This window comes from Leopardus geoffroyi, chromosome B1 (genome assembly GCF_018350155.1).
Source record: "Leopardus geoffroyi isolate Oge1 chromosome B1, O.geoffroyi_Oge1_pat1.0, whole genome shotgun sequence".
NCBI classification, from domain to species: Eukaryota; Metazoa; Chordata; class Mammalia; order Carnivora; family Felidae; genus Leopardus; species Leopardus geoffroyi.
Window position 1 is genome coordinate 133411230 of NC_059327.1, and position 27812 is coordinate 133439041.

The 27812-nt window shown below is 38.3% G+C and overlaps 1 protein-coding gene across 1 annotated transcript; it reads left to right on the forward strand.

The window, feature by feature from the left end:
* The first annotated feature begins 342 nt into the window (after positions 1 to 342).
* HSD17B13 (hydroxysteroid 17-beta dehydrogenase 13) lies at positions 343 to 27810 on the forward strand. The gene is made up of 7 exons (XM_045473417.1): positions 343 to 654; positions 6147 to 6254; positions 7165 to 7296; positions 15545 to 15651; positions 18152 to 18289; positions 21602 to 21718; positions 27598 to 27810. Exons 1-7 carry the CDS (start codon positions 445 to 447, stop codon positions 27686 to 27688), a joined length of 903 nt encoding a protein of 300 aa, XP_045329373.1. The 5' UTR covers positions 343 to 444; the 3' UTR covers positions 27689 to 27810.
* The last annotated feature ends 2 nt before the right edge of the window (positions 27811 to 27812 follow it).

Here is a 27812-nt window from a genome sequence, read left to right on the forward strand (position 1 = left end):
CTTTATTTAAGTCTCCTTAGGACAATACCTCTACTTTCTCTTTTTCCTTCAATTAAACACACACACACACACACACACAAGTTTACAGAAAGATACCAAGAGACTACCAAGAGACAATTAGCTGATGCACCATCTTTAGAATTATTTGTAGAATAATTGCACTTAATTGTGCAACACAGCACAAAACTCCTTCTCCATGAGCAAGTCCAGAGAGCACTTTCTCCAGGATTCCTTTGTCCCTGCGCCAAGCTTTTAGTAGCAATTGCATCATTTCCAAACTCGAGGTGTAGCCAGCCTATCAGAACACGTAGAGGAAATCTGGCTTACTTCTGCCAGTCCTATCAACACCTGGAGCACAGCTCTCCCCTGGACCTTTGTGCAGAAGGTGGCTCTTAGCTGCGGGTAGACAAGGATTGAGCCAGAGAAGGAGTACAGAGCAGAGCCATGAATATTATCTTGGATCTCCTCCTTCTTCTGCTCACCATCATCTACTCCTATTTGGAGGCATTGGTGAAAATTTTCATTCCCCAAAGGAGAAAATCTGTGGCTGGGGAGACTATCCTCATTACAGGAGCCGGACATGGAATAGGCAGGTCGACTGCCTATGAATTTGCAAAACGGAAGAGCAGACTGGTTCTGTGGGATATTAATAAGGTAATGGATTCATTTGCCCCATCTTTTAAAGTCATAAGTAAGGCATATGTTTCGAAAATTATTTGACTTAGCATCTGCGTACCTTTGTATTTTTCTTTTTTAATGTTTAATAGCTAACTTCCCTGGTGCCTTATTCTACATGCATTGGGGTGATTTGATGAAGGAAACATAACTGAGAACTAAGCAGTGATTTTTTTTATGCCATGATATTTAAGTTGATAACACAGATTCAGGAGCCAGGCTACTTCCAAGCTTCCAGTTTCCTTATCTTTGAAATGAAGATAATACCTCACAGGATGGGTAATAACAGGTGTTAGCAAACTCTGGCTAATGGAACAAACCTGGTCCTTGGGCAGGCTGTTGAGCTAGCAATGTTTTTTACCTTTTTAAAGGGTTGTCAAAGCAACAAGCAAATAAAGAAACAAAGAAGAACATCCGACAGAACCTCTTATTGCCTCCACTCCCACCCACACAATCCTAAAATATTTACTCTCTCGCAGTTTACAGGAAAAGTTTGTGGACTCCTTGGCAAGAGGATTAAACAAGTGAATTTTATGCACTAAGAACAATGTCTGTCCATACTAAACATAAGCCATTTTAAAAACAACAACAACATGCAGTGGGTCAGGCTTTCTCTTGAGCATTCATATTTTTCTTTGTAAACATTATATTAGCTACTCAAAAATAAAACTGAAATTTTGTATCATTTTCCCTACACTTGTGAATTCTGGAAGTCCATAAAAATAATACACAGAAAAATGTGACAGGATTTTTAGGTTGGAAAAACTGTGAAGTTTTTTTAAGAATCAGATTTTCAGGGCACCTGGGTGGCTCAGTCAATGATGGGTCCAACTTTGGCTCAGGTCATGATCTCATGGTTCATGGGTTTGAGCTCCACATCGGGCTCTCTGCTGTCAGCACAGAGCCCGCTTGAGACCCTCTGTCACTCTCTCTCTGCCCTCTCCCCATCCATGCTCACTCTCTCAAAAATAAATATGAAAAAAAAAATCAGATTTTCCACAGATCACAGTGAGATTTTAATTGCCACTATATTACTACTCTCTGATGTTCTTTGCTGTCATGTCCAGTTGTCCTATTTCTTAAAGCCTTCAAAAATGTCATTTTGGGGCACCTGGCTGGTGCCCCGATCAGTCGGTAATGTGTACCTCTTGATTTCAGGGTTGTAAGTCCAAGCCCCACGTTGGATGTAGAGATTACTTAAAAATAAAATCTTTAGGGGCACCTGGGTGACTCAGTCGGATGAGCGTCCAATTTTGGCTCAGGTCGTGATCTCACAGCTCATAGGTTCAAGTTCTCTTTCTCTTCCCTACTTCCTCCTCTCCCCACCCAGCCAAGATCGCCCAACACTGGTGGGAAACAGCTCCAACACTCTCCATATAACTTTCTAACACTGCTTGCCCTGAGTGAGTCTGAGATGCCTGTGGGACAGTCTGGTGAAGATATCTAATATGTGGCTGTATATTTAAATTAAAGAGCTTTGTGTTAAAGATATATAAACTCGAGGGGTGCCTGGGTGGCTCAGTTGGTTGGGTGTTAGACTTTGGCTCGGGTCATGATCTTGTGGTTTGTGAGTTCAAGACCTGCATCAGTCTCTGTGCTGACAGCTCAGAGCCTGGAGCCTGCTTCAGATTCCATCTCCCTCTCTCTGCCCCTCCCCCACTCACACTCTGTCTCTGTCTCTCAAAAATAAATAAATGTTAAAATTTTTTTAAATAGGGGCGCCTGGGTGGCGCAGTCGGTTAAGCGTCCGACTTCAGCCAGGTCACGATCTCGCGGTCCGTGAGTTCGAGCCCCGCGTCAGGCTCTGGGCTGATGGCTCAGAGCCTGGAGCCTGTTTCCGATTCTGTGTCTCCCTCTCTCTCTGCCCCTCCCCCGTTCATGCTCTGTCTCTCTCTGTCCCAAAAATAAATAAACGTTGAAAAAAAAAAATTAAAAAAAAATAAATAAATAAAAAATTTTTTTAAATAAAAAATAAAATAAAATAAAATCTTTAAAAAAAAAAGTCACTTGATCTTAGAAAAGTAGTTCTTCTCTGGTTCTTTCCAGACAGTAGAGAATACTGTACAAGGAAAAGTTGATACATTTTGTGTAACATACACAGGCATTTAATAGATGAGTTGATATACAGGGAAGTGATTTGTCATCAGTTGGTCCTTGAAGAGATTCCAATGAGCTTTCTAGAAGGGGACGAGATTTACAAATTGAGAAAACTGCTGTCTGCTGTTCTTAGGCATTAATGAAAGAAAGAAAGAAAGAAAGAAAGAAAGAAAGAAAGAGGAAAGATAAAAAAGAAAAGAAAGAAAGAAGTATAAATCCAGGAAAAAGTCTTGATAAAATATAACCTTTTAATCTCTTTCTAGCTATGTGTTTGGGAGAGATGACTGATATTTATTATATTTTTATTTTTTTATTTAAAAAAATTTTAATATTTATTTTTGAGAAAGAGAGAGAGAGAGAGAGTGAGCAGGGGAGGAACAGAGAGAGAAGGAGACATAGAATCCAAAGCAGGTTCCAGGCTCTGAGATGTCAGCATAGACACTTAACTGACTGAGCCACGCAGGTGCGCCTATTGATTACATTTTTTTAAATTCCAGTGACAAGGAATAAAAATGACTTATTTAAGATTCTGCCTGAAGGATGAGTCACCTAACCTCATAGGGTATCTTTGAATCCCTGAATTTTATGGTTAAACAATGAAGGTATTAAGGGCACCTGCATGGCTCAGTTGGTTAAGCAACCAACTCTTGCTTTCAGCTTGAATAATGATTTCCTGGTTTGTGGGATTGAGCCCCAAGTCTCTGCGCTGACGGACCCTGCCTGAGATGCTCTCTCTTCCCCTCCCCCACTTGCATGTGTGAGTGTGCTCTCACTCTCTCTCTCTCAAAATAAAAAAAAAAAAAAAAAAAAAAGAAAACTTAAAAACCAAACATTCAAGGTGTTAAATGATTCACTGTAAGGCTATAAATGTAACTCAGATCTCCTTTAACCTGTGGAAGGTGCCAGCTCTCTTGGTTATGGCTGATTTCTTTTGCCTTAGAGTCATGTTAGTGTGCCCTCATTCAATCTAAACTGTTGCTTTAGGAACACTCTGAAAAGTGGAGTCACTGCAAACTGGGGTTGAGGTTAAAGCAAATATTTTTTTTTAAAGGTGATTAACATGGAAAGTATTTATTTTATTTTATTTTATTTTATTTTATTTTTTAAGTTTTTTTTAATTAACTTTTTTTTTTAATATATGAAATTTATTGTCAAATTGGTTTCCATACAACACCCAGTGCTCATCCCAAAAGGTGCCCTCCTCAATACCCATCACCCACCCTCCCCTAAAGCAAATATTTTTGCTTACAAAAAGACAAGACATTACATTTTGTAGTTCTCTAGCACGGGTAGAAGACTGACACATTATTAATTCTTTAATCAAAGCATCTGATGAAAGCTCTGGTCATGAATTCTCTCTACTGACCATGAGTCTAGAGACAAAAAAATGCATGGTGGTTCTTGTAATCTGACAATGAGCAAGCTACGTCTAAATTGGTGAAAGAAAGGGGCGCCTGGGTGGCTCAGTCAGTTAAGCAACTGACTTCGGCTCAGGTCTTGATCTCACAGTTCATGGGTTCGAGCCCCGCATCGGGCTCTGTGCTGACAGCTCAGAGCCGAGAGCCTGCTTCGGATTCTGTCTCTCTCTCTCTGCTGCTCCTCCACTTGTGTTCTGTCTCTCTCTCTCTCTCAAAAATAAATAAAACATAAACAAAAAAAAAATTAAAAATAAATAAATAAATAAATTGGTGAAAGAGCTCCTCTCCTCCCTCTTTACTCCTCTGCAAGCCCCAAAAGGTTATGAGGGGATATTGGCTCTGTGACTTTGTGTCCTAATGTCTGTGAGGGTCTGTTCTTTGGGATTTCAGGCTGCTACTCTGGGGCTGAGCCTGAGGTAGTGGAATATGAAGGACCCAAGGGAGGCAGCACTGGCTAAGGGAACCACTTGCCACTCATTCAGGGACCGCCTCAAGTAACAGCCACACTGTGAACATCCTGGTGTGAGAAAAAGGCTTTCAGGCAGCCTTGCCTCTTCGTCACAGGGAAGAATCTACAAATTGTGAGAGGAAAAAATGTAATTAAAAAAATTTTTTAATGTTTATTTTTCAGAGAGAGAGACAGAGCATGAGCATGAGCATCAGCATGAACAGGGGAAAGGCAAAGGGAGACACAGAATCCAAAGCAGGCTCCCCACTGTCACCACAGAGCCGGACGTGGGGCTCAAACCCACGAGCTATGAGATCATGGCCTGAGCTAAAGTCAGATGTTTAACCGACTGAGCCACTGAGGCACCCCAAAAAGTGTAATTTTTAAAACCTTATAATCTCTATAAAATCAACAGATGTCAAAACTTGAAAAGAATTCTAGTTTTCCAGAAATACAGATCAAGAAACATCAGGACAGTTTTATCTTAGGAAAAAGGTCTTTGAATTTAGGCTGAAAAAAAGTTTCTCTATATCCATGTCTTGGGTTTCTGCATACAAAGTTACTATAAACTTATTACATGTATGAAGTTGTTACATAGATGAGACTCTAGCTGTGGCCTTTGCCCATTTTCACTCCAAAACACTTGAACATAATATTATATCACCAAGAGTGGTAGCATTGCCTCCCTAGGAAAGGCTTCCTCGAATAAGGATCCTTCTTTCTCCTTCCCTCCTAGTGGCTTAAATCAGAATCATCAAGAAAAGTATGACAGGCAGAGGCATATGGTTTAAAATTACCACTAGTTTAGAATTGCTATTTGGTGCTTTACTGCTACTATATGGTTGGTGCTCAGCAACAATTTGACAATCTGTCAAATGAAAAGCTGAATTTTCTTTTCTTCTGTGTACCCCAACACCTCCATTCATGACCCCACAAAGAGCAACATCTTTCAAGCATGTTCTGTCTATGAGAGTAGTCTGCTTTTAAAAAACTGCCTCTTGAGGAACCTCTAACCCAAGATAAAAAGCTGGAAAAACATGAAGGGTGTTTGGTTTGGTTTGTTTTGTTTAGATGCAGAATGGCTGTTGAGAATGTAGTCAAAGATAAAAAACCCATATCTAGTATGAGCACTCACTGGCAGAAACACCACATACACTCCCTTTGCAAGTTGGCAGGCAGTGTCTCTCACGAAGCTTTTGTACAAACAAGGAGGGCATTTTGGACATGAATTTTAATCTTTTATTTGTTTGTTTGTTTGTTTGTTTGTTTGTTTTTAAAGTAGGCTTCATGTCCAGTGCAGAGCCCAGTGTGGAGCCCAACATGGGGCTTGAACTTGCAAGCCTGAGATCAAGACCTAAAAGGACAGCAAGAGTCAGACACTTACCCTGAGCCACCTAGACATCCCATGAGTTTTAATCTTTAAAGAAATATCTTCTCCAAGTCTTTCTCCCTTTGTCTTGTCCCCTAACTGACCTACATCTTTCTACATTTGTTTTTTCCAATTACAGCACAGTGTTGAGGAAACAGCAGCTGAATGCAGAAAACTGGGGGCCACCGTGCATGTGTCTGTCGTAGACTGCAGTAACCGAGAAGACATTTATAACTGTGTAAAGCAGGTGAGATTTCAAACTACAAATTCCTTCAAATAATTTTGTATCTATTTCCATGGACATGGATTCCTTATGGCTGCCTGATTTAAATTCTATTTTAGCCTCTGCTAACTAAGGTGGTTGTATGAATAAGGAAGGATATACATTTCTTTCCTTGTATAGAACCCACTCAACTCTGCCTATTATTATTATTTCATATTACTAACCAATTTCTTTCTGATCAGAAGTTTGAGCAGTGGTATAGAGTGACAGAGAAGAGATTCATCACCAGAAGAAAGAATCACTTTCTTAGTTTTATCTTAATCCTATTACTTTTGCAGTAATTCCTTTTTTTTTCTTTATTTTCTCTATGGTATTTTATTTATGTTGCCAGTAATCTAGTCTTCTATAGAAAATGTAATGTTAGTAATTATTGTAACAATTTTTAAAAGAGTAAATATCAAATGAACCGAGCACTCTGATAAACTACTGCATCTTTTAATTTCATCTCTACAATAACTCTATTAACCTCATTTGACAGATGAGCAAACTGAGATTTTGCTCTGCTAAGGAGGAGTTAAGCCAGTCCACGATCATATAATTAGTAGGTGGTAGAAACAAGACTACTCAGTTAGCACTATAAAAATGTTTGATCAGAACCAATATATCAATTAATCAACACAAATATTAATTCACTTTATAGATAAAGTTTAAAAATCTATGATTTACATAATATGAAAATTCAGATGTTAAAAAACATAGTTTCTCCTAACTTTATGACAGTGTTCTCTTTGCATCCATTTTTTGGACTAAAGCTCTTTCCAGCCTGAACTCTGAGATTTCTTATCAAGTGGAATAAAGAATCTAATTCGTGGATGACATCAGCCCCAAAACTTTGAGTTTCTATAACATACCTAGTAATTTTTTCCCTTCACAGGTAAAGAAAGAAGTAGGAGATGTAACCATCTTGGTGAATAATGCTGGGGTAGTATATCCAGCTGACCTTCTTAGTACCAAGGATGAAGAGATTACCAAAACTTTTGAGGTCAACATCCTAGGACATTTTTGGGTGAGTGTGAGAAACATTTCCGGTTTGTGCATGTCTGACTCATCCTCTTAAGGTACATGAAGTTTGTAATTGAGTTCACACCTTTATATTTGCCTAAAATCAAGAATTACCAAATTAATTTGAGTGGAAGAGTCTCTGAGAGAAGGACACAGAGTTTGAAGAGACACAACTCACCAGAATGTAGGCTAGTTGGTCTGTCTTATCCACCAGAATTTAACACAAAACATGGCATGGGTGGACCAAGTGCTCAAAAAATACTTGTGGAGTTTTGCTAAGGGTTGTCAGTATACATTTTTTCAGTACTTTAGAGGAAATATATACAATATACATTCACTTGTGACCTCATGTCATGGAATTTTAGAACTGAAAGGACAACATAAATTACTACTTCTATGTATGTAGGGGTTGGACATTTTCTGCATGGGACTCAGATAAGCTCTAGATCCATGTTGGAACTTAGATAGATGGCTCTACAAACCTCTTGTAGTTGGTTAGTAGAAGACTGAAATATACCTTTGTAGAAAACATTTCTATGGATTAATCTTACAGTGCCCCAATATCAGTGTAGAGCAAATCTAGATTCTGGAAGAGAGAAGAAAATAGATATGTTCTTTCCATCTTCCTCAACCCGTCACACATGGTAATGAGGATTGATTATTATGACCACAAAAGTACATAGAGACCTCCTGTGTTAGTTGTCTATAGCTGCATAACAAATTTATTAAAATTTAGTGGCCTGAGTTGAGATGGTGGAGTAGTAGGGGGACACTATGCTTGCCTCATCCCTCGAACTCAGCTAGATAAATATCAAATCATTCTGAACACCCAAGAAATTGATCTGAGGACTCAGAGAACAAACTGCACAAATAGAGGGAGAAAAGAGGCCACATCATGGAAATAGGGACAGACTTCAGTGAGCAGCACAACATCCACAGTGGAGGTTTGAGCTGCTTACACCAAGCCTTGTCCATCTGTGCTCTGCAGGTACTTTTATATGAGGGCAAGTATACCTGAGAGCCAGAGCAGCAGTGGGCCCCTCCCCAGAAGACCAGCACAAACCCCTACATGCACCAAGTCTACTGACCATAGAGTGCTGCAAAGCCTTAGCTACAGTGGAAATAAGTTCTGTCCTCTTTTAACAAGAAGACCAAACCATATTAGTTGAAACTCACCACACAATGGACAAGGTCCAAATACTCCCCACTGAAGGCAAGGAAAAACTCTGCAGTGTACTGACCTGAGGGAAAGAGCATCCAAAACACAACAGCGGAGTGTGCATAGCATACACTAGAAACACCTCATGAAGCACCACAACCTGGACCTCTTCTTAATAAAGCCGTTACTCTCAGGAGTAGGAAACATAACAGGCTTTTCTAACACAGAGAAGAAAACAAAGATCTAGACAAAATGCCAACACAGAGGAATTCATTCCAAAAGAAAGAACAAAAAAGGTCATGGCCAGGGATCTGAAACAGGTATAAGTAATACGCTTGACTCAGAATTTAAAACAACAATGAAAAGGATACTAGCTGGGCTTGAGAAAAGCATAGAAGACACCAGGAGTCCCTTAATGCAGAAATAAAAGACCTAAAAGCTAGTCAAGCCAAAATAAAAAATGCTATAACTGAGATGCAAACATGACTGAATGTAATGACTACAAAGATGGAAGAAGCAGAGGAATGAATAAGTGATATAGGAGATAAAATTATGGAAAATAATTAAGCTAAAAAGAAGAGGGAAAAAAATATTGGATCACAAATGTAGACTTAGAAAACTCAGCAACCCCATAAAGCATAATAGTATTTGCTTCATAGGAGTCACAGAAGAAGAAAGAAGGGAAAAGGGCAAAAGGTTTATTTGAGCAAATTTTAGCTGAAAACTTCCCCAATCTGGGGAAGGAAAAACATATCCAAATCCAGGAGGCACAGAGAACTCCCATCAAAATCAATAAAAGCAGGCCAACACCAAGACATATCATAGTAAAATTTGCAAAATACTGAGATAAGGAAAATATTCTAAAAGCAACAAGGGAGATAATCCCTAACTTACAAGAGAAGGCAAATAAGGTTAGCAGCAGATCTAGCCATAAAAACTTGGCAGGCCAGAGGGAGTGGCATGGTATATTCAACATGCTGAATGGGAAAAATATGCAGCCAAGAATACTCTAACCAGCAAGGCTGTCATTCAGAACAGAAGGAGAGATAAAGAGTTTCCCAGACAAACAAAAACTAAAAGAGTTTGTGACCGCTAAACCAGCCCTGCAAGAAATATTGAAGAGGACTCTTTGAGTGGGAAAAAAAGACCAAAAGCAACAAAGACTAGAAAGGAACAGAAAAAAATCTCCAGAAAGAATGACTTTACAGATAACACAATGGCACTAAATTCATATCTATCAATAATCACTCTGAATGTAAATGGACTAAATGCTCCAATCAAAAGACATAGGGTATCGGAATGGATAAGAAAATAAGACCTATCTATATGCTGCATACAGGACACTCATTTTAAACCTAAAGATACTTCCAGATTGAAAGTGAAGGAATGGAGACCCATTACCAAGCTAATGGACATCAAAAAAAAAAAAAAAAAAAAAAACCAGAGTAGTCATACTTATATCGGACAAACTAGATTTTAAACCAAAGACTGTAATAAGAGATGATGAAGAGCACAGTATCATCATATAAGTCTACTGCCAACAAGAAGATCTAACAATTATAAATATTTATGCCCCAAATTGAGAACACCCAAACATATAAATAACATAACATAACATAACATAACATGACATAAAGAAACTCATTGATAATATAATAATAGCAGAGGACTTTAAACCCCACTTACAACAATGGACAGATCATCTAAGCAAAAAAATCAATAAGAAAACAATGACTTTGAATGACACAATGGACCAGATGGTCTTAACAGATATATTCAGAACATTTCATCCTAAAGCATCAGAATACACATTCTTTTTGAGCACACATGGAATGTTTTCCAGAATAGATCACATACTGGGTCACAAATCAGGCCTTAACAAATACAAAAAGATTGAGATCATACCATGCATATTTTGTGACCACAACACTATGAAACCTGAAATCAACCACAAGAAAAAACTTGGTAAGAGCATGATACATGGAGGTTAAAGAACATCCTACCAAAGAATAAATGGGTTAACCAGGAAAGTAAAGAAGAAATTAAAAAAATACATAGAAGCAAATGAAAATGAAAACATGATGATCCAAAACCTTTGGGATGCAATAGTCATAAGAGGGAAGTATATATCAATACAGGTCTATCTCAAGAAGCAAGAAAAATCTTGGGTGCCTGAGTGGCTCAGTTGGTTAAGCATCTGACTTCAGCTCAGGTCATGATCTCACAGTTTGTGGGTTCAAGCCCCACATCGGGTTCTGTGGTGACAGCTCAGAGCCTGGAGCATGCTTCTGATTCTGTGTCTCCTTCTCTCTCTGCCCCTCTCCTACTCATGCTCTCTCTCTCTCTCTCAAAAAAAGAAATAAACATTAAAAAAAATCTTTTTAAAAAGCAAGAAAAATCTCAAATATACAACCTAACCTTACTTGTAAAAGAGCTAGAAAAGGAATGAAGCCTAAAGGAAGGAAATAATAAAAATTAGAGCAGAAATAAATGATATAGAAACAACGGAAAAGAACAGTAGAACAGATCAATGAAACTAGAAGCTGGTTCTTTGAAAGAATTAATAAAGTGATAAACTTCTAGCCAGACTTATCAAAAAGAATAGAGAAAGGACCCAAATAAATAAAATCACGAATGAGAGAGGAGAGATCAAAACCAACACTACAGAAATACAAACATTTAAAGAAGAATATCATGAAAAATTGCATACCAACAAATTGGGCAATCTGGAAGAAATGAAGAAATTCCTAGAAACATATAAACTACCGAAGCTGAAACAGGAAAAAATAGAAAACTTGAACAGACCCATAACCAGACAAGAAATTGAATCAGTAGTCAAAAATCTCCCAAAACAAAAAGGGATGTCTGGGTGGCCCAGTTGGTGAAGCGTCTGAATCTGGATTTCAGCGCAGGTCATAATCTCACAGTCAGTGGGTTTGAGCCCTGCATTGGGCTCTGCATTGACAGCAGGGAGCCTGCTTGAGTTTCCCTCTCTCCCACTCCATCTGCCTCTCCCCTGCTTATTCTCTAAATAAATAAATAAATAAATAAATAAATAAATAAATTTTATTTAAAAAATAAATAAATAAAAAGATTTTTAAAATTTCCCAACAAACATAAGTCCAGGGCCAGATGCCTTCTCAGGGGAATTCTACCAAACACTTAAAGAAGAGTTAATACCTATTCTTCTCAAGGTGTTCCAAAAAATAGAAATGGAAGGAAAACTTCCAAATGTATTCTACAAGGCCAGCATTACCTTGATTCTAAAACTGAAGACCCCATGAGAAAGGAGAACTACAGGCCAATATCTCGAATGAACATGGATGCAAAAATTCTCAACAAGATACTAGCAAACTGAATCCAACAATACTATTCACCATGATCAAGAGGGATTTATACCTGAGATGCAGAGGTGGTTCAATATCCATGAATCAATCAACATGATACACCACATTAATAAAAGAAACGATAAGAACCATATTATTCTCTCAATAGAAGCAGAAAAAGCATTTGACAAAGTATAGCATCCATTCTTGATAAAAAACCTCAACAAAGTAGGGATAGGGGGAACATACCTCAACATCACAAAGGGACCCACAGCTAATATCATCCTCAATGGGGAAAAACTGAGAGCTTTTCCTTTAGGGTCAGGAACAAGACAGGGATGTCTGCTCTCTCCGTTGTTATTTAACATAGAACTAGAAGTCCTAACCTCAGTGATCAGACAACAAAAGAAATAAAAGACATCCCAATCAGCAAGGAAGAAGTCAAACTTTCACTATTCAACATGATACTCTGTAGAAAACCCGAGGGGCACCTGGGTGGCTCAGTCAGTTGAGTGTCCGACTTTGGTTCAGGTCATGATCTTGAAGTTCATGAGTTCAAGCCCCACATCGGGCTTGCCGCTGTCAGTGCAGAGCCCTTTTGGGATCCTCTGTTCCCCTCTCTCTGTTCCTCCCCCACTTGTGCTCTCTCAAAAAGAAATAAACATTAAAAAAAATAAGATGAAAACCCGAAAGACCCCCCAAAGAAATGGCTAGAACTGATACATAAATTCAGTAAAGTTGCAGGATGCAAAATCAACGTACAGAAATCTGTTGCATTTCTATAGACCGATAATGAAGCAGCAGAAAGAGAAATCAACGAATCAATCCCATTTACAATTGCACCCAAAACCATAGGATACCTAGGAATAAACCTAACCAATGAGGTAAAATATCTGTCCTCTGAAAACTACAGAACATTTTGAAAGGAATTGAAGAAGACATAAAGAAATGTTAAAACATTCCATGCTCAAGGATTAGAAGAAAAATATTGTTAAAATGTCTGTACTATCCAAAGCAATCTTCACGTTTAATGGAATCCCTAACAAAATATTACCAGCATTGTTTGCAGAGTTAGAACAATCCTAAAATTTGTATGGAACCACAAAAGACCCTAAACAGCCAAAGCAATCTTGAAATAGAAAAGTAAAGTTGGAGCCATCACAATTATGGATTTCAAGCTATATTACAAAGCTGTAGTCATCAAGACCATATAGTACTGGCACAAAAACAGACACATAGATCAGTGGGACACAATACAAAATCCAGAAATGGACCTACAACTAAATGGTCAACTAAACTTTGACAAACCTGTTAAGAATGTCCAGTGGAAAAAAGATAATCTCTTCAGCAAATGGTGTTGGGAAAACTAGACAGCAACATGCAGAAGAATGGAACTGGACCATTTTTTTACACCATACACAAAAATAAATTCAAAATAGATGAAAGACCTAACTATGAGACAGAAAACTATCAAAATCCTAGAGGAGAACATAGGCAGCAACCTCTTTGACCTTGGCTTTAGCAACTTCTTACTAGACATATTTCCAGAGACAAGGGGAAAAAGCAAAAATGAACTACTGGGACTCATCAAGATAAAAAGCTTCTGCACAGAGGTGCCTGGGTGGCTCAGTCAGTTGAGCATCTTGATTGCTCAAGACATTGATTGACTCTTGATTTCTGCTTAGGTCATGATCCCAGGATTATGGGATTGAGCCACGGGTCAAGCTCTGTGCTGAGTGTGGAGCCTGCTTGAGATTCTCTCTCTCTCTCCCTCTGCCCTTCCCCCCCTACTCTTTCTCTCTTAAAATAAAAATAATAAAATAAAATAAAAACTTCTGTACAGCAAAGAACACAATCAACAAAACTAAAAGGCAGCCTACTGAATGGTAGAAGATGTTTGCAAGTGACATATCAGATAAAGGTTTAGTATCCAAAATCTATAAAGAATTTAGCAAACTCACACCCAAAAACACAAATAATCCAGTTAAGAAATGGGCAGAAGATATGAATACACATCTTTCCAAAGAAGACATACAAATGGCTAACAGACACATGAAAAGATGCTCAACTTACTCATCATCAGGGAAATGCAGATCAAAACTAGGAAGATATACCACCTCATATCTGTCAGAATGGCTAAAATTAACAATACAAGAAACAACAGATATTGGTGAAGATGTGGAAAAACAGGAACCCTCTTGCACTGTTGGTGGGAATGCAAACTGTTGCATCCACTCTGGAAAACAGCATGGAGTTTCCTCAAAAAGTTAAAAATAGAACTACCCTGTAATTTAGCAATTGTGCTACTAGGTATTTAGTCAAAGGATACAAAAATACTAATTCAAAGGGGCACATGAACCCTGATGTTTATAGCAGCATTATCAACAATTGCCAAACTATGGAAAGAGCCCAAATGTCCACTGACTGCTGAATGGATAAAGAGGATGTAATGTATATATACACAATGCAATATTACTCAGCCATCAAAAAGAATGAAATCTTAGCATTTGCAATGACATGGATGGAGCCAGAATGTATTATGCTAAGCAAAATAGTCAGAGAAAGACAAATAACATGATTTCACTCATATATGGTATGAGACAGGTGAACATAGGGGGAAAAAAGAGAGAAGCAAACCATAAAACAGACTTTGTTATTATTTTGAGAGAGAGAGCAAGAGCATGAGCAGGGGAGGGGCAAAGAGAGAGGGAGAGAGAGAATCCCAAGTAGGCTCCATGCTCAACTTGGAGCCTGACACAGGGCTCAATCCCACAACAGTTAGCTGAGCTAAAAGCAAGAGTCCGACGCTCAACTGACTGACCACCTAATAGTCTGTGCCCCCAGACTCTTAATGATAGCGAACAAACTAAGGGTTGATGGAGGGAGTTGGGTGGGGGATGGGTTAAATGGGTGATGGGCATTAAGGAGGGTGCTTGTTGGGATGAGCACCGGGTGTTATATGTAAGTGATGAATCACTAACTTCTACTTGTTAAAACAAACAAAAATAATTTAAAAAATTAGTGGCTTGAGGCAACAATAAGTGTTTATTTTCCTTTCACAGTTTCTGTGGGTCAGAAATTTGGGAGTGACTTGGTTTCCCAGTTCTGGCTCTATTAATTTGCATAGGGTCCATAGGGTGTGTTTATAAAATTCTCATAAAATACTATTAATATTTCTCACAAAACAGTAAAAGCTTTTTGGAAATAAAGACAGACTTTTTATTTCCCGTAACATCAAAATATAATACATGATGTTACAAACAGGGAGATACTAAATCTATTCATGATGGATAATGATTGTAAATCAGGACAGAACTCAGCTGTTTCTAGTTAACTTGCTATAGTTGCACATGATTTCAACTCTTCTCATTAGAATGGTAAAACCCTAAACTAAAAAAAAAAAGTTACACGATACCAGACTACCATAGGAAATCTTCTCAGTTCTGAAAACTCTGAATTTTTCCCTTGATATTATTGTTCATATGATATATCCATAAAGGAGATATTTGATTGCTTCCGAAGGCAAGACAGAGGAATATTAAGATGAGTTCTTAGCATGTGATATTCAGTGCACAGCCCTCAATGCCAATTTAAACAAATACATTTCAATCTTTTTCATTTCTGTAGAAGTAATCATGAAATCTTGACACATATTCCATTTCATCACAAAAGTCTCAAATGCTCTTTTTTCTTAAAAATAAAACTACCTACTTTTGAAACTTAACACCTGTGCCATTGTTTTTTTTCTTTCTTCAATGATCTTTAAGATCACAAAAGCACTTCTTCCATCAATGATGAAGAGAAATCATGGCCACATCGTCACAGTGGCTTCAGTGTGTGGCCATGGGGTGATTCCGTATCTTATTCCATATTGGTAAGTATTCTTTTCCAGCAATGCCATATAGATAGATGGATGGATACATAATACATACATACATAATACATACAGACATACTCACATACTTTTAAGGGTTTATTAGACCTTAGATTCTAATCTTCATAGCAGGGTTATCTATGAAACTGGTTGTAATTGTTTAAAATATTTTCAGATTTCTGAAAACTGCTCTGTAAAGCAATGAAATGTAATGCCAAGTATGTTTCCATCGTATCCTGGAATGAGTACATGTTGATAAAAGAAACAGGGAACCCACAGACTAAGAAGTAAAACAGAAATACAGAAATCCAAATGAACATAAATGTATTCCATAGCCTGCATGCCCAAGATAAGCTAATTAGGGTGACCCCTGAATCAGAACATTTTCCAGTATTCTCGTGCCATGAAAGATTGTGTGTGTGTGTGTGTGTGTGTGTGAGAGAGAGAGAGAGAGAGAGGAACAGAGACAGAGACAGAGAGATTAAGAGAAACCATCTACCTGATTAAAAGATGCAGATAGTACACTCCATGATCTACCAAGGACACAAAGAGAAAAGGTTGAGAGGCCCTGAGGATACACTACTTGCAAAATATCTTTTCCTTATAAACTTCTTCAATGGCATCTCATTTCCTTACTTCTGCTTTATATCAACTTCATAGAAAAATTTAACTTGCTAACATTTGGTCCAGTTCTTTTTGTAACAGTCAACACATGAGTATCAGTGGGAGGGTGTAGGGGTGCATAATTAATGGATTTATTATTTACTTATACACAATGGTTAAGGTTAAACTGAGTCACGGACAAAATTACTTCTGACACTGAATGTGGTCACAGATATGGCTACATTTCAATGAAGTTAAGGGGTCATTGCACAGACATACGGTGTTTCAAGCTGTCTCTACCATCTTTTTTTTAATGTTTACTTATTTTTTTTTAAATTTTTTTTTCAACGTTTATTTATTTTTGGAACAGAGAGAGACAGAGCATGAACGGGGGAGGGGCAGAGAGAGAGGGAGACACAGAATCGGAAACAGGCTCCAGGCTCTGAGCCATCAGCCCAGAGCCCGACGCGGGGCTCGAACTTACGGAGGGCGAGATCGTGACCTGGCTGAAGTCGGACGCTCAACCGACTGCGCCACCCAGGCGCCCCAATGTTTACTTATTTTTGAAAGAGAGTGAGTGGGGGAGGGGCAGAGAGAAAGGGAGACACAATCTGAAGCAGGCTCCAGGCTCTGAGCTGTCAGCACATCTTAAAACACAAGTAAGAATTTCACAGATTAAACATTTGCTATTGTTTTAATGTTTAGATATGTGGAACCCAATATAATAATACTTTTCCATTTTCTCTTCTCCCTTAAGAAAGCATCAAGCCTTTAACTTTACTGTTCTTCTTGTCACCTGGATCAAAACTACAATGAATAGGGGCACCTGGGTGGCTCTATCAATTGAGCATCCAACTCTTGATTTCAGCTCATGTCACCTGCATTTAGAAACGAGAAAATCAGGGGTGCCTGGGCGACTCAGTCAGTTAAGCGTCCGACTTTGGCTCAGGTCATGATCTTACGGCTAGTGGGTTCCAGCCCCATATCAGGCTCTGTGCTGACAGCTCAGGGCCTGGAGCCTGCTTCAGATTCTGTGTGTTCCCTGCTCTCTACCCCTCCCCCGCTCATGCTCTGTGTGTGTCTCTCAAAACTGAATAATTAAAAAAAAAAGAAAGAAATCAGAAAATCAAAGAAGATAAAGTGATATGCTGAAGGCTGCACACACAACACACTCACATCACCTAAGGTCTTTTTACTCCAGATTTTCACAATGAAATTAAGAAGCCAAAGTGGCCTCCAGTGTCAAAAGAGAAACTAGCAACTAAGTTAACAAGAGAGGTCCCACAGAAGTTCCAATGTAGATATTAGTTATGTAGTTTTTCTAAATACGTCTTTCCTGATTCATATTTTTCAAAATAAAACAGCAATTAAAACTGATTAGGCAAGGGGCGCCGGGGTGGCGCAGTCCGTTAAGCGTCCGACTTCAGCCAGGTCACGATCTCGCAGTTCCGGGAGTTCGAGCCCCGCGTCAGGCTCTGGGCTGATGGCTCAGAGCCTGGAGCCTGTTTCCGATTCTGTGTCTCCCTCTCTCTCTGCCCCTCCCCCGTTCATGCTCTGTCTCTCTCTGTCCCAAAAATAAATAAACATTGAAAAAAAAATTGAAAAAAAAAAAACTGATTAGGCAAGAGTTTGAAGACTGAATGGAAAACCTTACCTGTAGGGTGGAAAAGTAAGCAGTAAGCCAGTTAATACATTACTAGGATTTGTTCTATTGCTATCATCGCTAAGTAAGAAACTGGTACATTTAAGAAAAAGTAAATGAAAATTGACCAAGTGGAAGATTTGGAAAATTGGCTTCTACTTATTCTCGAACCAAATCAGCATTGCCTTCTTACAGAAAGCTGGAGAATGTGTTTCACTGTACCTTAGCTAACAATGGTGGGTAATTCTCTTACAGTTCCAGCAAATTTGCTGCTGTTGGCTTCCACAGAGCTCTGACATTAGAACTTGAAGCCTTGGGAAAAACTGGAATCCAAACCTCGTGTCTCTGCCCAGTTTTTGTGAATACTGGGTTCACCAAAAACCCAAGCACAAGGTGAGGTCAAAGTCAACTCAGGATGAAAATATGGCATGAGAAATTGACCTGAAAACTGTAGGAGATTTTTAGGTGGGTCAACTGAGAAAATAGAAAAAAAGTGAAAAAGGAAAAATGTTTTTTTTTAAAATGTTTATTTCTTTTTGAGAGAGACAGATCGGGAGTGGGATAGGGACAGAGAGAGGGAGACATAATCTGAAGCAGGCTCCGGGCTCCAAGCTGTCAGAGTCTGATGCAGGGCTCAAACTCACAAAATGTGAGATCATGACCTGAACCGAAGTTGGATGCTTAAAAGACTGAGCCACTCAGGCACCCCAAAATGTTTTTCTTAATGTTGTATTGCCTTTTTCACTTTGAAATGAGATGAACAAAGGGAAAAAATTCATTGAGGACTGGCAGGAGTGACCAGCTACCAATGATTTAAGCAATTGGGGTTTATTTGTGAACAGGTTAAAGGTTCAACACACTCAGGTGCCAAGAGGGAGTGAAGGAGTGGGGCAGGCTGGAGAGGTGTGCTTTTTTTTTTTTTTTTTTTTTGCTTTTTTTTAATGTTTATTTATTTTTGAGAGAAAGAGAGAGAGAGGACAGGCAGGGGAAGGGAAGAGAGAAAGAGGGAGACAGAGAATCCAAAGGTTCCAGGCCCTGAGCTGTCAGCATGGAGCACAACGTGGGGCTTGAACTCACCAACTGTGAGATCATGACCTGAGCCGAAGTCAGAGCCATCCAGGCACCCCAGTGTGCTTTTTTTTTCCTTTAAGTTTATTTATGCATTCATTCTGGGAAACAGAGAGAAAGAGCATAGGGGGAGGCGCAGAGAGCAAGAGGAAAGAGAGAATCCCAAGCATGCTCCTAGCTGTGCTGTTAGCACACAGCTGGACGCAGGGCTCAAACCCACAAACCATGACATCATGACCTGAGGCAAAATCAAGAGTCGGACACCCAACCGACTAAGCCACTCAGGCGCCCCTAGATAGATGTGCTTAGGGGATGTCAAGAATGTCCTCTCCTGGAAACCCACTCCCAAGATGAGCGATACCTAACATCCCCCTCTCCCATTTGTGGTTCATCCTCCTCAAATAGAGTATGGAAAGGTACAGATATACGCCCTTTTCCATTTTCCACAGTGCTAGCATGAAGTACTCCAGTATCTTTCAAACTTGTCTTGTCCTAAGAATCATCACCTATGCTTCCATAAACAATAAATGTTCTTAGGGTCTTCCTTAGAGATTCTGATTCAGTAGGCTGCGATGAGCTCCAAGAATGAGTTGTTTTGTTTTGCTTTGCTTTGCTTTACAAGCATACCTACCAGGTGAGTCTGGAGACAGGTTTGGAAAACATTGATGTATTAAATATAATCACAGCATTTGATTACCACCTTGATTACCATTTGATTACCATTACCACCTTGTCCTCTGTGAAAGTGCAAATATTCTTAGAAGCAGCAATAAATTGAGTCCCTAATCCTTTAGTCAAGGTGAACTTCTATGACAACTTTGTCTCTGGTAAAGGAGGATTTGAGACCATAAGAGAGGAGAAATTGGTCCTGAAAGGAGAGTAAAAAGGCAGAAAGGTGAGCAGAAGGGTGCTAAAATTAAGATACCTTCTTCACAAATTTGCCTCAATTCTGGTATTTTTCTGCTGCAGGTTAATAAAATCTGAAGCCAGTTTATTTCTGGAGGATTTAGTCCTAAATACATTCATTCAAAAGAGCTAACAGATTCTCCTTTAAGCTTAGCCTCATTTGAAGCTATCGACCCTGAACTCTGAATTATCTGGGTTGTCTCTGGAGCTGTGGTCACCCCCTGGCAGGGGAGTCCTTAATAGTGTTAGGCCATAGATACTTAGCAGTAATACAATATTTAAGTAAATACTATGGTACGATTGGGACTCTGGGCTCAGTTTTCTTAAAAAGCAAACTGGGCCTAATAAAAACCCTCCTGGGAAGCATTTAAGCTTAGTGTATGCCAAGAGAACCAGGTGAACTGGTAGGGAAGGCACAATAGATGAGAAGAGTAAGGCTAATGAGATCCTAGGTGGTGTGGATGCCTGGGAGCAACCCCAGAGTCTGACAGCCAAGGCTGAAGATGTGGGATTGATTACACCCAGACTGCTGGATTCTGAATATTCCTCGGCAAAAGCTAAAATGTCCATAAAGTGAGGTTTGGCTCAGAGGCTGGGTTGATGAAACCAGCTAGGAAAAATCAGGAAGACAAAAGGCAGAACCCAATAATTTAGAGAGGTATTGATTTTTATTACTCTCTGCTGGCTTACTACTCAATGCCATGGAAACCTCAATCACATAATAACCTGTAGTATATCACAGAATACGTCAGGGAAGGAAGTTATAAAATTCATTAACTGCTTACTTAACTCTTCTACACAACCTTTTTATTCACTGGCCATTCAGCTCATGCCTGGACATCTTCATTTTGATGCAACACTTCCAATCCATTTACATTTTAAACTCTAATCATCATCTTGAACTAATGGGCATTCTACACTGGGCCTGTGGTTATGAATAAATATTCAAGAACCCATGTAGGGGCACCTGGGTGGCTTATTTGGTTGGGTGTCCACCTCTTGATTTTGGCTCAAGTCATGATCCCAGAGTCATGGGATCAAGTCCCGCATCAGGCTCGAGCTAAGCATGGAGACTTCTTGAGATTCCCTGCCCACACCTCTCCCCTGCTCTCTCTAGAAAGAAAGAAAGAAAGAAAGAAAGAAAGAAAGAAAGAAAGAAAGAAAGAAAGAAAGAAAGAGAAAGAAAGCCCATGTACACAGTCTTCAGTATAAGCAAGGCTATATACCTCCAGTAGCAATGCTATACTCCCTGTGCACATCTCGAACTCTCATTAAATTGCAGTATAGGTGATTCAGAGGTGGATCTCAAGTACGGAATGCCTTCAAATCCAGCTTTATGGGATAACTCCAGAAGAAAGAGAGTATGCTTAGCAAAGCTTTGTATTAAATAAGCCTGAAGAAAGATGTCAGATGTTTCCTTTCTGTCCCATGAGTAATCCTACCCACCATTCTTCCTTGCCTCTTCACATCTGTCATTTAATTCCTCTCCACCCTTTTGATATTTTGACTGAGTGAGCCATAAAACATGCATACCTGGTGTGAAAGTTTAAGACTCTGATAACAAAACATTCCCAAGGCATGTGGGGGTGGGGGTTGGTGGGGGCAGGTGGCGTTTGTGCAGTGAATCCTGGAACCTTTTAAATCCTAATTTGGTGATATAAGTTAATTTTCCTGCCTTTGTTAATTAAAACGACAACAAAAAGAACCAAACTTTTTTCTTCTTAATCATAGACTATGGCCTGTATTGGAGACAGACGCAGTTGCAAGAAGCTTGATAGATGGAATACTTACCAATAAGAAAATGATTTTTGTTCCATCATATATCAATCTACATCTAATACTAGGAAGGTAAGCACAGCACAAAACATCTAAAATGCTAAAACACCAGTGGAACTATTGTCCTCATGAAGAGTCTTTCTCTTGTGAAAGTTGCTGTGGAAACTCTCTGTGCCTGAGGAGAATGGTTACATTGTCTCTGTTATTGCCTTATTCAATCTATAAAAAAAAAAAAGAATGATTCATTTGCTCTAACATCTCAGTTTAATCTTTGCCAGAGACTATTCCAATTGAAGGAAACACAGTTGCAAGAGAACACAGTATCTTTAAAAATAAAGGGTCTATTTAAAAGCCTGCTGGAGTTTTGACTGAAATTGCATTGAATCTATTGATCAATTGGGGGAGAAATAACATTAACAATTCTGAGGCTTCCAATCCAAGAAAACAAAGAACCCAAAATATCTTTCCATTTTGTTCTTTTATCTTCTTCAGTATCTCCACACAACATTTTATAGTTTTCAGTGTAAAAGTCTTACACAGCTTTTATCAGGTTTATCCCAAAGCATTTCATGTTTTTGATGGTATTTCAAAAGGCAGTTAAAACAATTTTTCTATTTCCCATTGTTTGGTGCTGGTGTGTGTGTTTGATTTTTGCACTTTATCTTGTATTTTAGCAACCTTGCTAAACTCATCTCTAGCAGTTTTTTGTAGATGCTAACAGATTTTTTTTACAGATTATTTTAGATGATAGTATTGTCGGCAAATAAAGACACTTTTACTTCTTTTCCAATCTGTATGGTTTTTCTTCTTACTATATGACACTGGCTAGAACTTTGCATGCAATGTCACATAGGATTGGTGAGAGCATACCTCCAAGTAGTCTTCTTGAGCTTAGAAGAACAGTACTCAGTATTTCACAGTTAAGTATAATGTTAGCTGTAGATGTTTTTTCATAGATGCTTTTTATCATGTTGAGGAAGTTCCCTTCTGTTACTATTTTGATGAGAGTATTTACCAAGAGTAAATATCAGTTGTCAAATGCTTTTGCTGATGATATTAAGATCATATGTTCTTTCCATTTTAGTTTGTTGATATGGTGAACTACACGGATTCATTTTAAAGAATAAACCACCCTCGCGTTGTAATGTCTTTGTCTGATATTGCATCATGATAATATTGACTTCACAGAATGAGTTGGAAAGTACGCCCTCTTCTTCTCTTTTCCAGAATAGCTTGTGTGGTATTGGCATTATTTTTTCTTTAAACATTTGGAGAATTCACCAGTGAAGCCATCTAGGCCTGGTGCTTTCTTTAAGGGCAAGTTTTTAACTATAAATACAATTTCTTTAAAACCTATAGGGCTTTTCAGGCTGCTTATTTCTTCTTGGTAATGTGTGTCCTTCAGAGCATTTGTCCATTTCATCTAAGTTGTCAAATTCATAGGCATAAATTTATTCAAAATCTTCCCTTATTGTATTTGTAATATGTTTAGAATGTCTGATTCCTGATATTGGAAATTTATATTTTTATTTTTCTGTTCTCATCAGTCTATCTAGAGGTTTATCAATTTAGTGATTTTTCCAAAGAACTAGCATTTGGTTTCTTTTCTTTTCTTTTCTTTTCTTTTCTTTTAAATTTTTTTTAATTTATTTTTTTTTTCAACGTTTATTTATTTTTGGGACAGAGAGAGACAGAGCATGAACGGGGGAGGGGCAGAGAGAGAGGGAGACACAGAATCGGAAACAGGCTCCAGGCTCTGAGCCATCAGCCCAGAGCCCGACGTGGGGCTCGAACTCACGGACCGCGAGATCGTGACCTGGCTGAAGTCGGACGCTTAACCGACTGCGCCACCCAGGCGCCCCTCTTTTATTTTTTTATCCATTTTTTTGTGTGTTCTATTTCACTAATATCTGTTCTGATCTTTATTATTCCTTTTATTCTATTATTCACTTATTGGCTCTTCTTTTTCTAGTTTGTCAATGTAGAAACTGAGTTCATTGATTTTTTTTTTCCAGCATAGGCACTTAGCGCTATAAATTTCCCCCTGTGTACTGTTTTTAGTTCTGTTTCTCAAATTGTGACATTCTATGTTTTCATTTATATTCTGTTAAAATGCTTTCTAATTTCCCTTTTGTATCATGGTTTACTTAGAAATGATTTTTTTAGTTTCTAACTTTTTGGAGATTTTCTAGACATTTTTCTGATTTCTAATTTAATTAAACTTTGTATGACTTGAATGTTTTAAATTTACTGAGACATGGTTAAGTTCAGAACATGGTTTATCTTGGTAAGTGTTCCACATGCACCCAAAAAGAATGAGTATTCTGTATTGTTGAGTTTTCTATAAATGTCAGCTTATGTCAAACTGGTTGATAGTGTTGTTCAAATCTTCTGTATTTTTCGCTGATTTTCTGTTTATTTTATCAATTATTGAAAGGAGGCTCAAAATCTGTAGCTATTGTGAATTTGTCTGTCTTCTTTGCTTTTCTTTCCATTCTCGCTTCACGTATTTTGAAGCCCTTTTATTATGTGTATAAGCAATTAGGATTATTTTATCCTCTAAATGAGTTAACTACTTTGTCATGTTGGAAGTGACCTTGTTTATCCTTGCTATGAAATCTACTGATATTAATATAACCACTTCAGCTTCTTTATATTAATATTATCTTACTGAATCTTTTTCTGTCCTTTTACTCTTTTTCTGTTCTTTTACTCTGTCTTTTACTCCTATTTGTTTCCTTATATCTGAAATGTGCTTTTGTAAGCAGTATATAGGTGTTTGTTTGTTTGTTTGTTTTTTACTCTAATTTGACAATCTATCAGGGGCAATTTAATAGGGGGTATTTAGACTCTTTACATTTAATACGATTATTGATATAGTTAGATCTAAAACTTACTTTAAAGCTTGCTATTTGTTTTCTATTTATCCCATTTAATCTTGGTTCCTTTTTTTCTCTCTGCCTCCTTTTGGTTTGATTGAATACTTGCATGTTTTTATTTTATTTCCTTTGTTGGCTTACTAGCTATAATGCTTTGTTTTGTTACTTTAGTTTTTGCTTTAGGGTTCATAATATGCATCTTTAACTTATCACAGCCAATCTCCAAATGATATTATACAACTTCATGTACAGTCTAAGAACCTTACAATGGTACACTTCTATTTCTCCCTTCCTACTTTAGGCTATGATTGTTGTACATTTTACTTTGACTACATAGTTTTTGTTTGTTTAAACAGCCAATATCTTTTTAAAGAGACTTAAATAACAAAGAAAATTCTTTTTTTTTTTTAATTTTTTTTTCAACGTTTATTTTATTTTTGGGACAGAGAGAGACAGAGCATGAACAGGGGAGGGGCAGAGAGAGAGGGAGACACAGAATCGGAAACAGGCTCCAGGCTCCGAGCCATCAGCCCAGAGCCAGACGCGGGGCTCGAACTCCCGGAACCGCGAGATCGTGACCTGGCTGAAGTCGGACGCTTAACCGACTGCGCCACCCAGGCGCCCCCAAAGAAAATTCTTAAATGTTCATCCATGTGGTTAATATTTCTAGTGCTCTTTATTCATTTGTATAGATCCAGAGCTCTATCTGGTATCATTTCCCCTCTGCCTGAAGGGTATCCTTCAACAGTTTCTCAGGGAAGTTCTGCTGGTTATGAATTCTTGCACCTTTTGTATGTTTAACAAACTCTTTATTTTGCCTTAAGTTTTAAAAGATACATTCACTGATCTAGGTTGGTAGATTTTTGTCTTTCAGTACTAAAATCATATTCTCTACCACCTCCATGATTTCCATATTATCTCTTCTAGAGGCTGTTTTATCATTTTTAAAGGAACACAATATAATAAAGTTGATTAGGAACGAAGGTCCCACCTAAGTTCAAAAACCACTTTACCACTTACCAGTTCTTTGACCATGGATAAGCTATTTAGCCTCTATGGCCTCATATTTTCCATATATAAAATGGGGATGGTGATAATACCTCCTGTCTAAGCATACCATAAGAATAAAATAACATAACGCAAGGAAAGCCCCTGCCATTAAAAAAGACACAGAAGTCAGATGTTAAGGGTTTAGGAGGTAGAACTTACATAGAATTCTAGGAAGAGGGGGTGCTTGGCTGGATCAGTTGGTAGAGCATGCAACTCTTGATATTGGGGTTATAAGTTCAAGCCTCACACTGGGTGTAGTGATTACTTTAAAAGACCTTTAAAAAAATGCTAAGAAGAAATAGGATTATTTACCCAGAGGAGATAATCTCTCAGCTTTATTCTGAGGGACAGTTTATAATAAATTGAAATTATATCAATGAGAACTATACAAACTTGATAAGCTCTTGGGTCATTTTGAAACAAATCCATATAAACTGCTAATTTGGAATAGACCAATTCAAGAACAGTGGACAAACTGCATTGCTGCGTCAATTTCAATCTTCCATTTTAGCTTAAATAGACTAACTTAAATTAGCCTAACCTTGACCTCGTAGCAACATCATCTCAAGAGTTGACTGTTTTGTTGCCAAGCAACTGTAGGAAATGAGTTTCGTGGGATTCCTCCTCTCTTGGGGCTCAAACCAGGTCATATTAATGTAGAAAAAATCAAAATCATAGAATATTTGCATATGAACAAGAGAATGAGCATCTCTATCGTGTCAGAGTTGGAGAATAAGTATCCCTGTACAATAAACAAGAGTCTCAAAATCTTTGGTACTATTGTGGAGCTGTCATGGTGGTTTGTTACTGAGCAACTGGGAAATATAGTTAATATTCTCCACATAAAATTCCTTTTACAGACATAGACAATTTTGTGAGCAGATGCAAGTATTAACATGGAGGTTTCCTTGTGAGAATAGTTACAAGGCATGTACAAGTTCTCTTATATTTGTCTTTCTCTCAGCCAGAACTTCCCTGCCTCTCTGCTTATTCATCCATCTTCCACTCTACCTAAGGCAAGGATGTAAATCTTGCATTAGTCAACAATACCAAAGTATTTTTCAATATGACTTTCTTTGCAGATGACTACATCTGCTTTCTTATATTCACGTGTTGGCTCTTCCTTTCATCTGCCTGCTCAAATCTTACCCATCCTTGAACACTTTTGAAGTTTCCCTTCACTATTCCAGCCCATATTAATCCTCCTCACAGTTATAGTCCTTAATTAGAGAAGGCTAATATTTTTTAATAATTATTTCAAGGTGATCTCTCATCTCATTTTAGCCTCTCCGCTCAACAATAAGCTCCTCAGGCAGGAGCTGTTTTTCGAGGACTTTTGTCTACCTTATTATAAAGTACATAATGGATATTCAGTAAATAGTTAAGGAAGAGTGGAAGGAAGGATGGAGTGGGTTCTGGTGGTGTCTCTCTGTGAATGCTTAATATCAGGGTTCATGGACAGTTTCAGCAGAAAGTCCAGACCTTCAGTTTCAGATCTTTATCACATATAATCTCATATAAGATTTTACTAATATGAGAAGGCTTGAAGAGTGGTATATATCAGTGCTTTCCTTATATATCTATAGTATTTGAACGATGAATATTAAAACACACACACACACACACACACACACACACACAAAGGAAAGAGAGGTTGCTGTGAAGGAAGAAAGGAAGAACAGAGAAAGATTAAATGCAAACCAGATAACTCTCAAGGTATTCTAACTGACGACAAAAAAGAACTTCGGTGTCAAAAATTTTTAATTGATGGGGCGCCTGGGTGGCGCAGTCGGTTAAGCGTCCGACTTCAGCCAGGTCACGATCTCGCGGTCCGTGAGTTCGAGCCCCGCGTCAGGCTCTGGGCTGATGGCTCAGAGCCTGGAGCCTGTTTCCGATTCTGTGTCTCCCTCTCTCTCTGCCCCTCCCCCGTCCATACTCTGTCTCTCTCTGTCCCAAAAATAAATAAACGTTGAAAAAAAATTTTTTTTAATTGAAAACTTTTCTACTTTTTTTCCCATACAGATTTCTTCCTGAACGTGCCTTGGCAGCTATAAATCGTTTACAGAATATTCAATTTGAAGCAGTGATTGGCCACAAAACCAAAAGGAAATGAATAAACGAGCTCCAGCCAGAAATGCAGCTTAATGATGTAAATCTAAGTTTAGAATTAATGCTTCAAAGCTTTATTTCACATTTTTCAATAATGTTAATAATAAAAACATTGGTTTGACATTAGC

Excerpts from the sequence above, each read along its gene's own strand:
- HSD17B13 (XM_045473417.1), top strand. The coding sequence starts at position 445 with ATGAATATTATCTTGGATCTCCTCCTTCTTCTGCTCACCATCATCTAC. Across the intron at positions 15,652-18,151 it reads CCGTATCTTATTCCATATTG|TTCCAGCAAATTTGCTGCTG; the intron begins GTAAGTATTCTT and ends ATTCTCTTACAG. Across the intron at positions 21,719-27,597 it reads CTACATCTAATACTAGGAAG|ATTTCTTCCTGAACGTGCCT; the intron begins GTAAGCACAGCA and ends TTTCCCATACAG.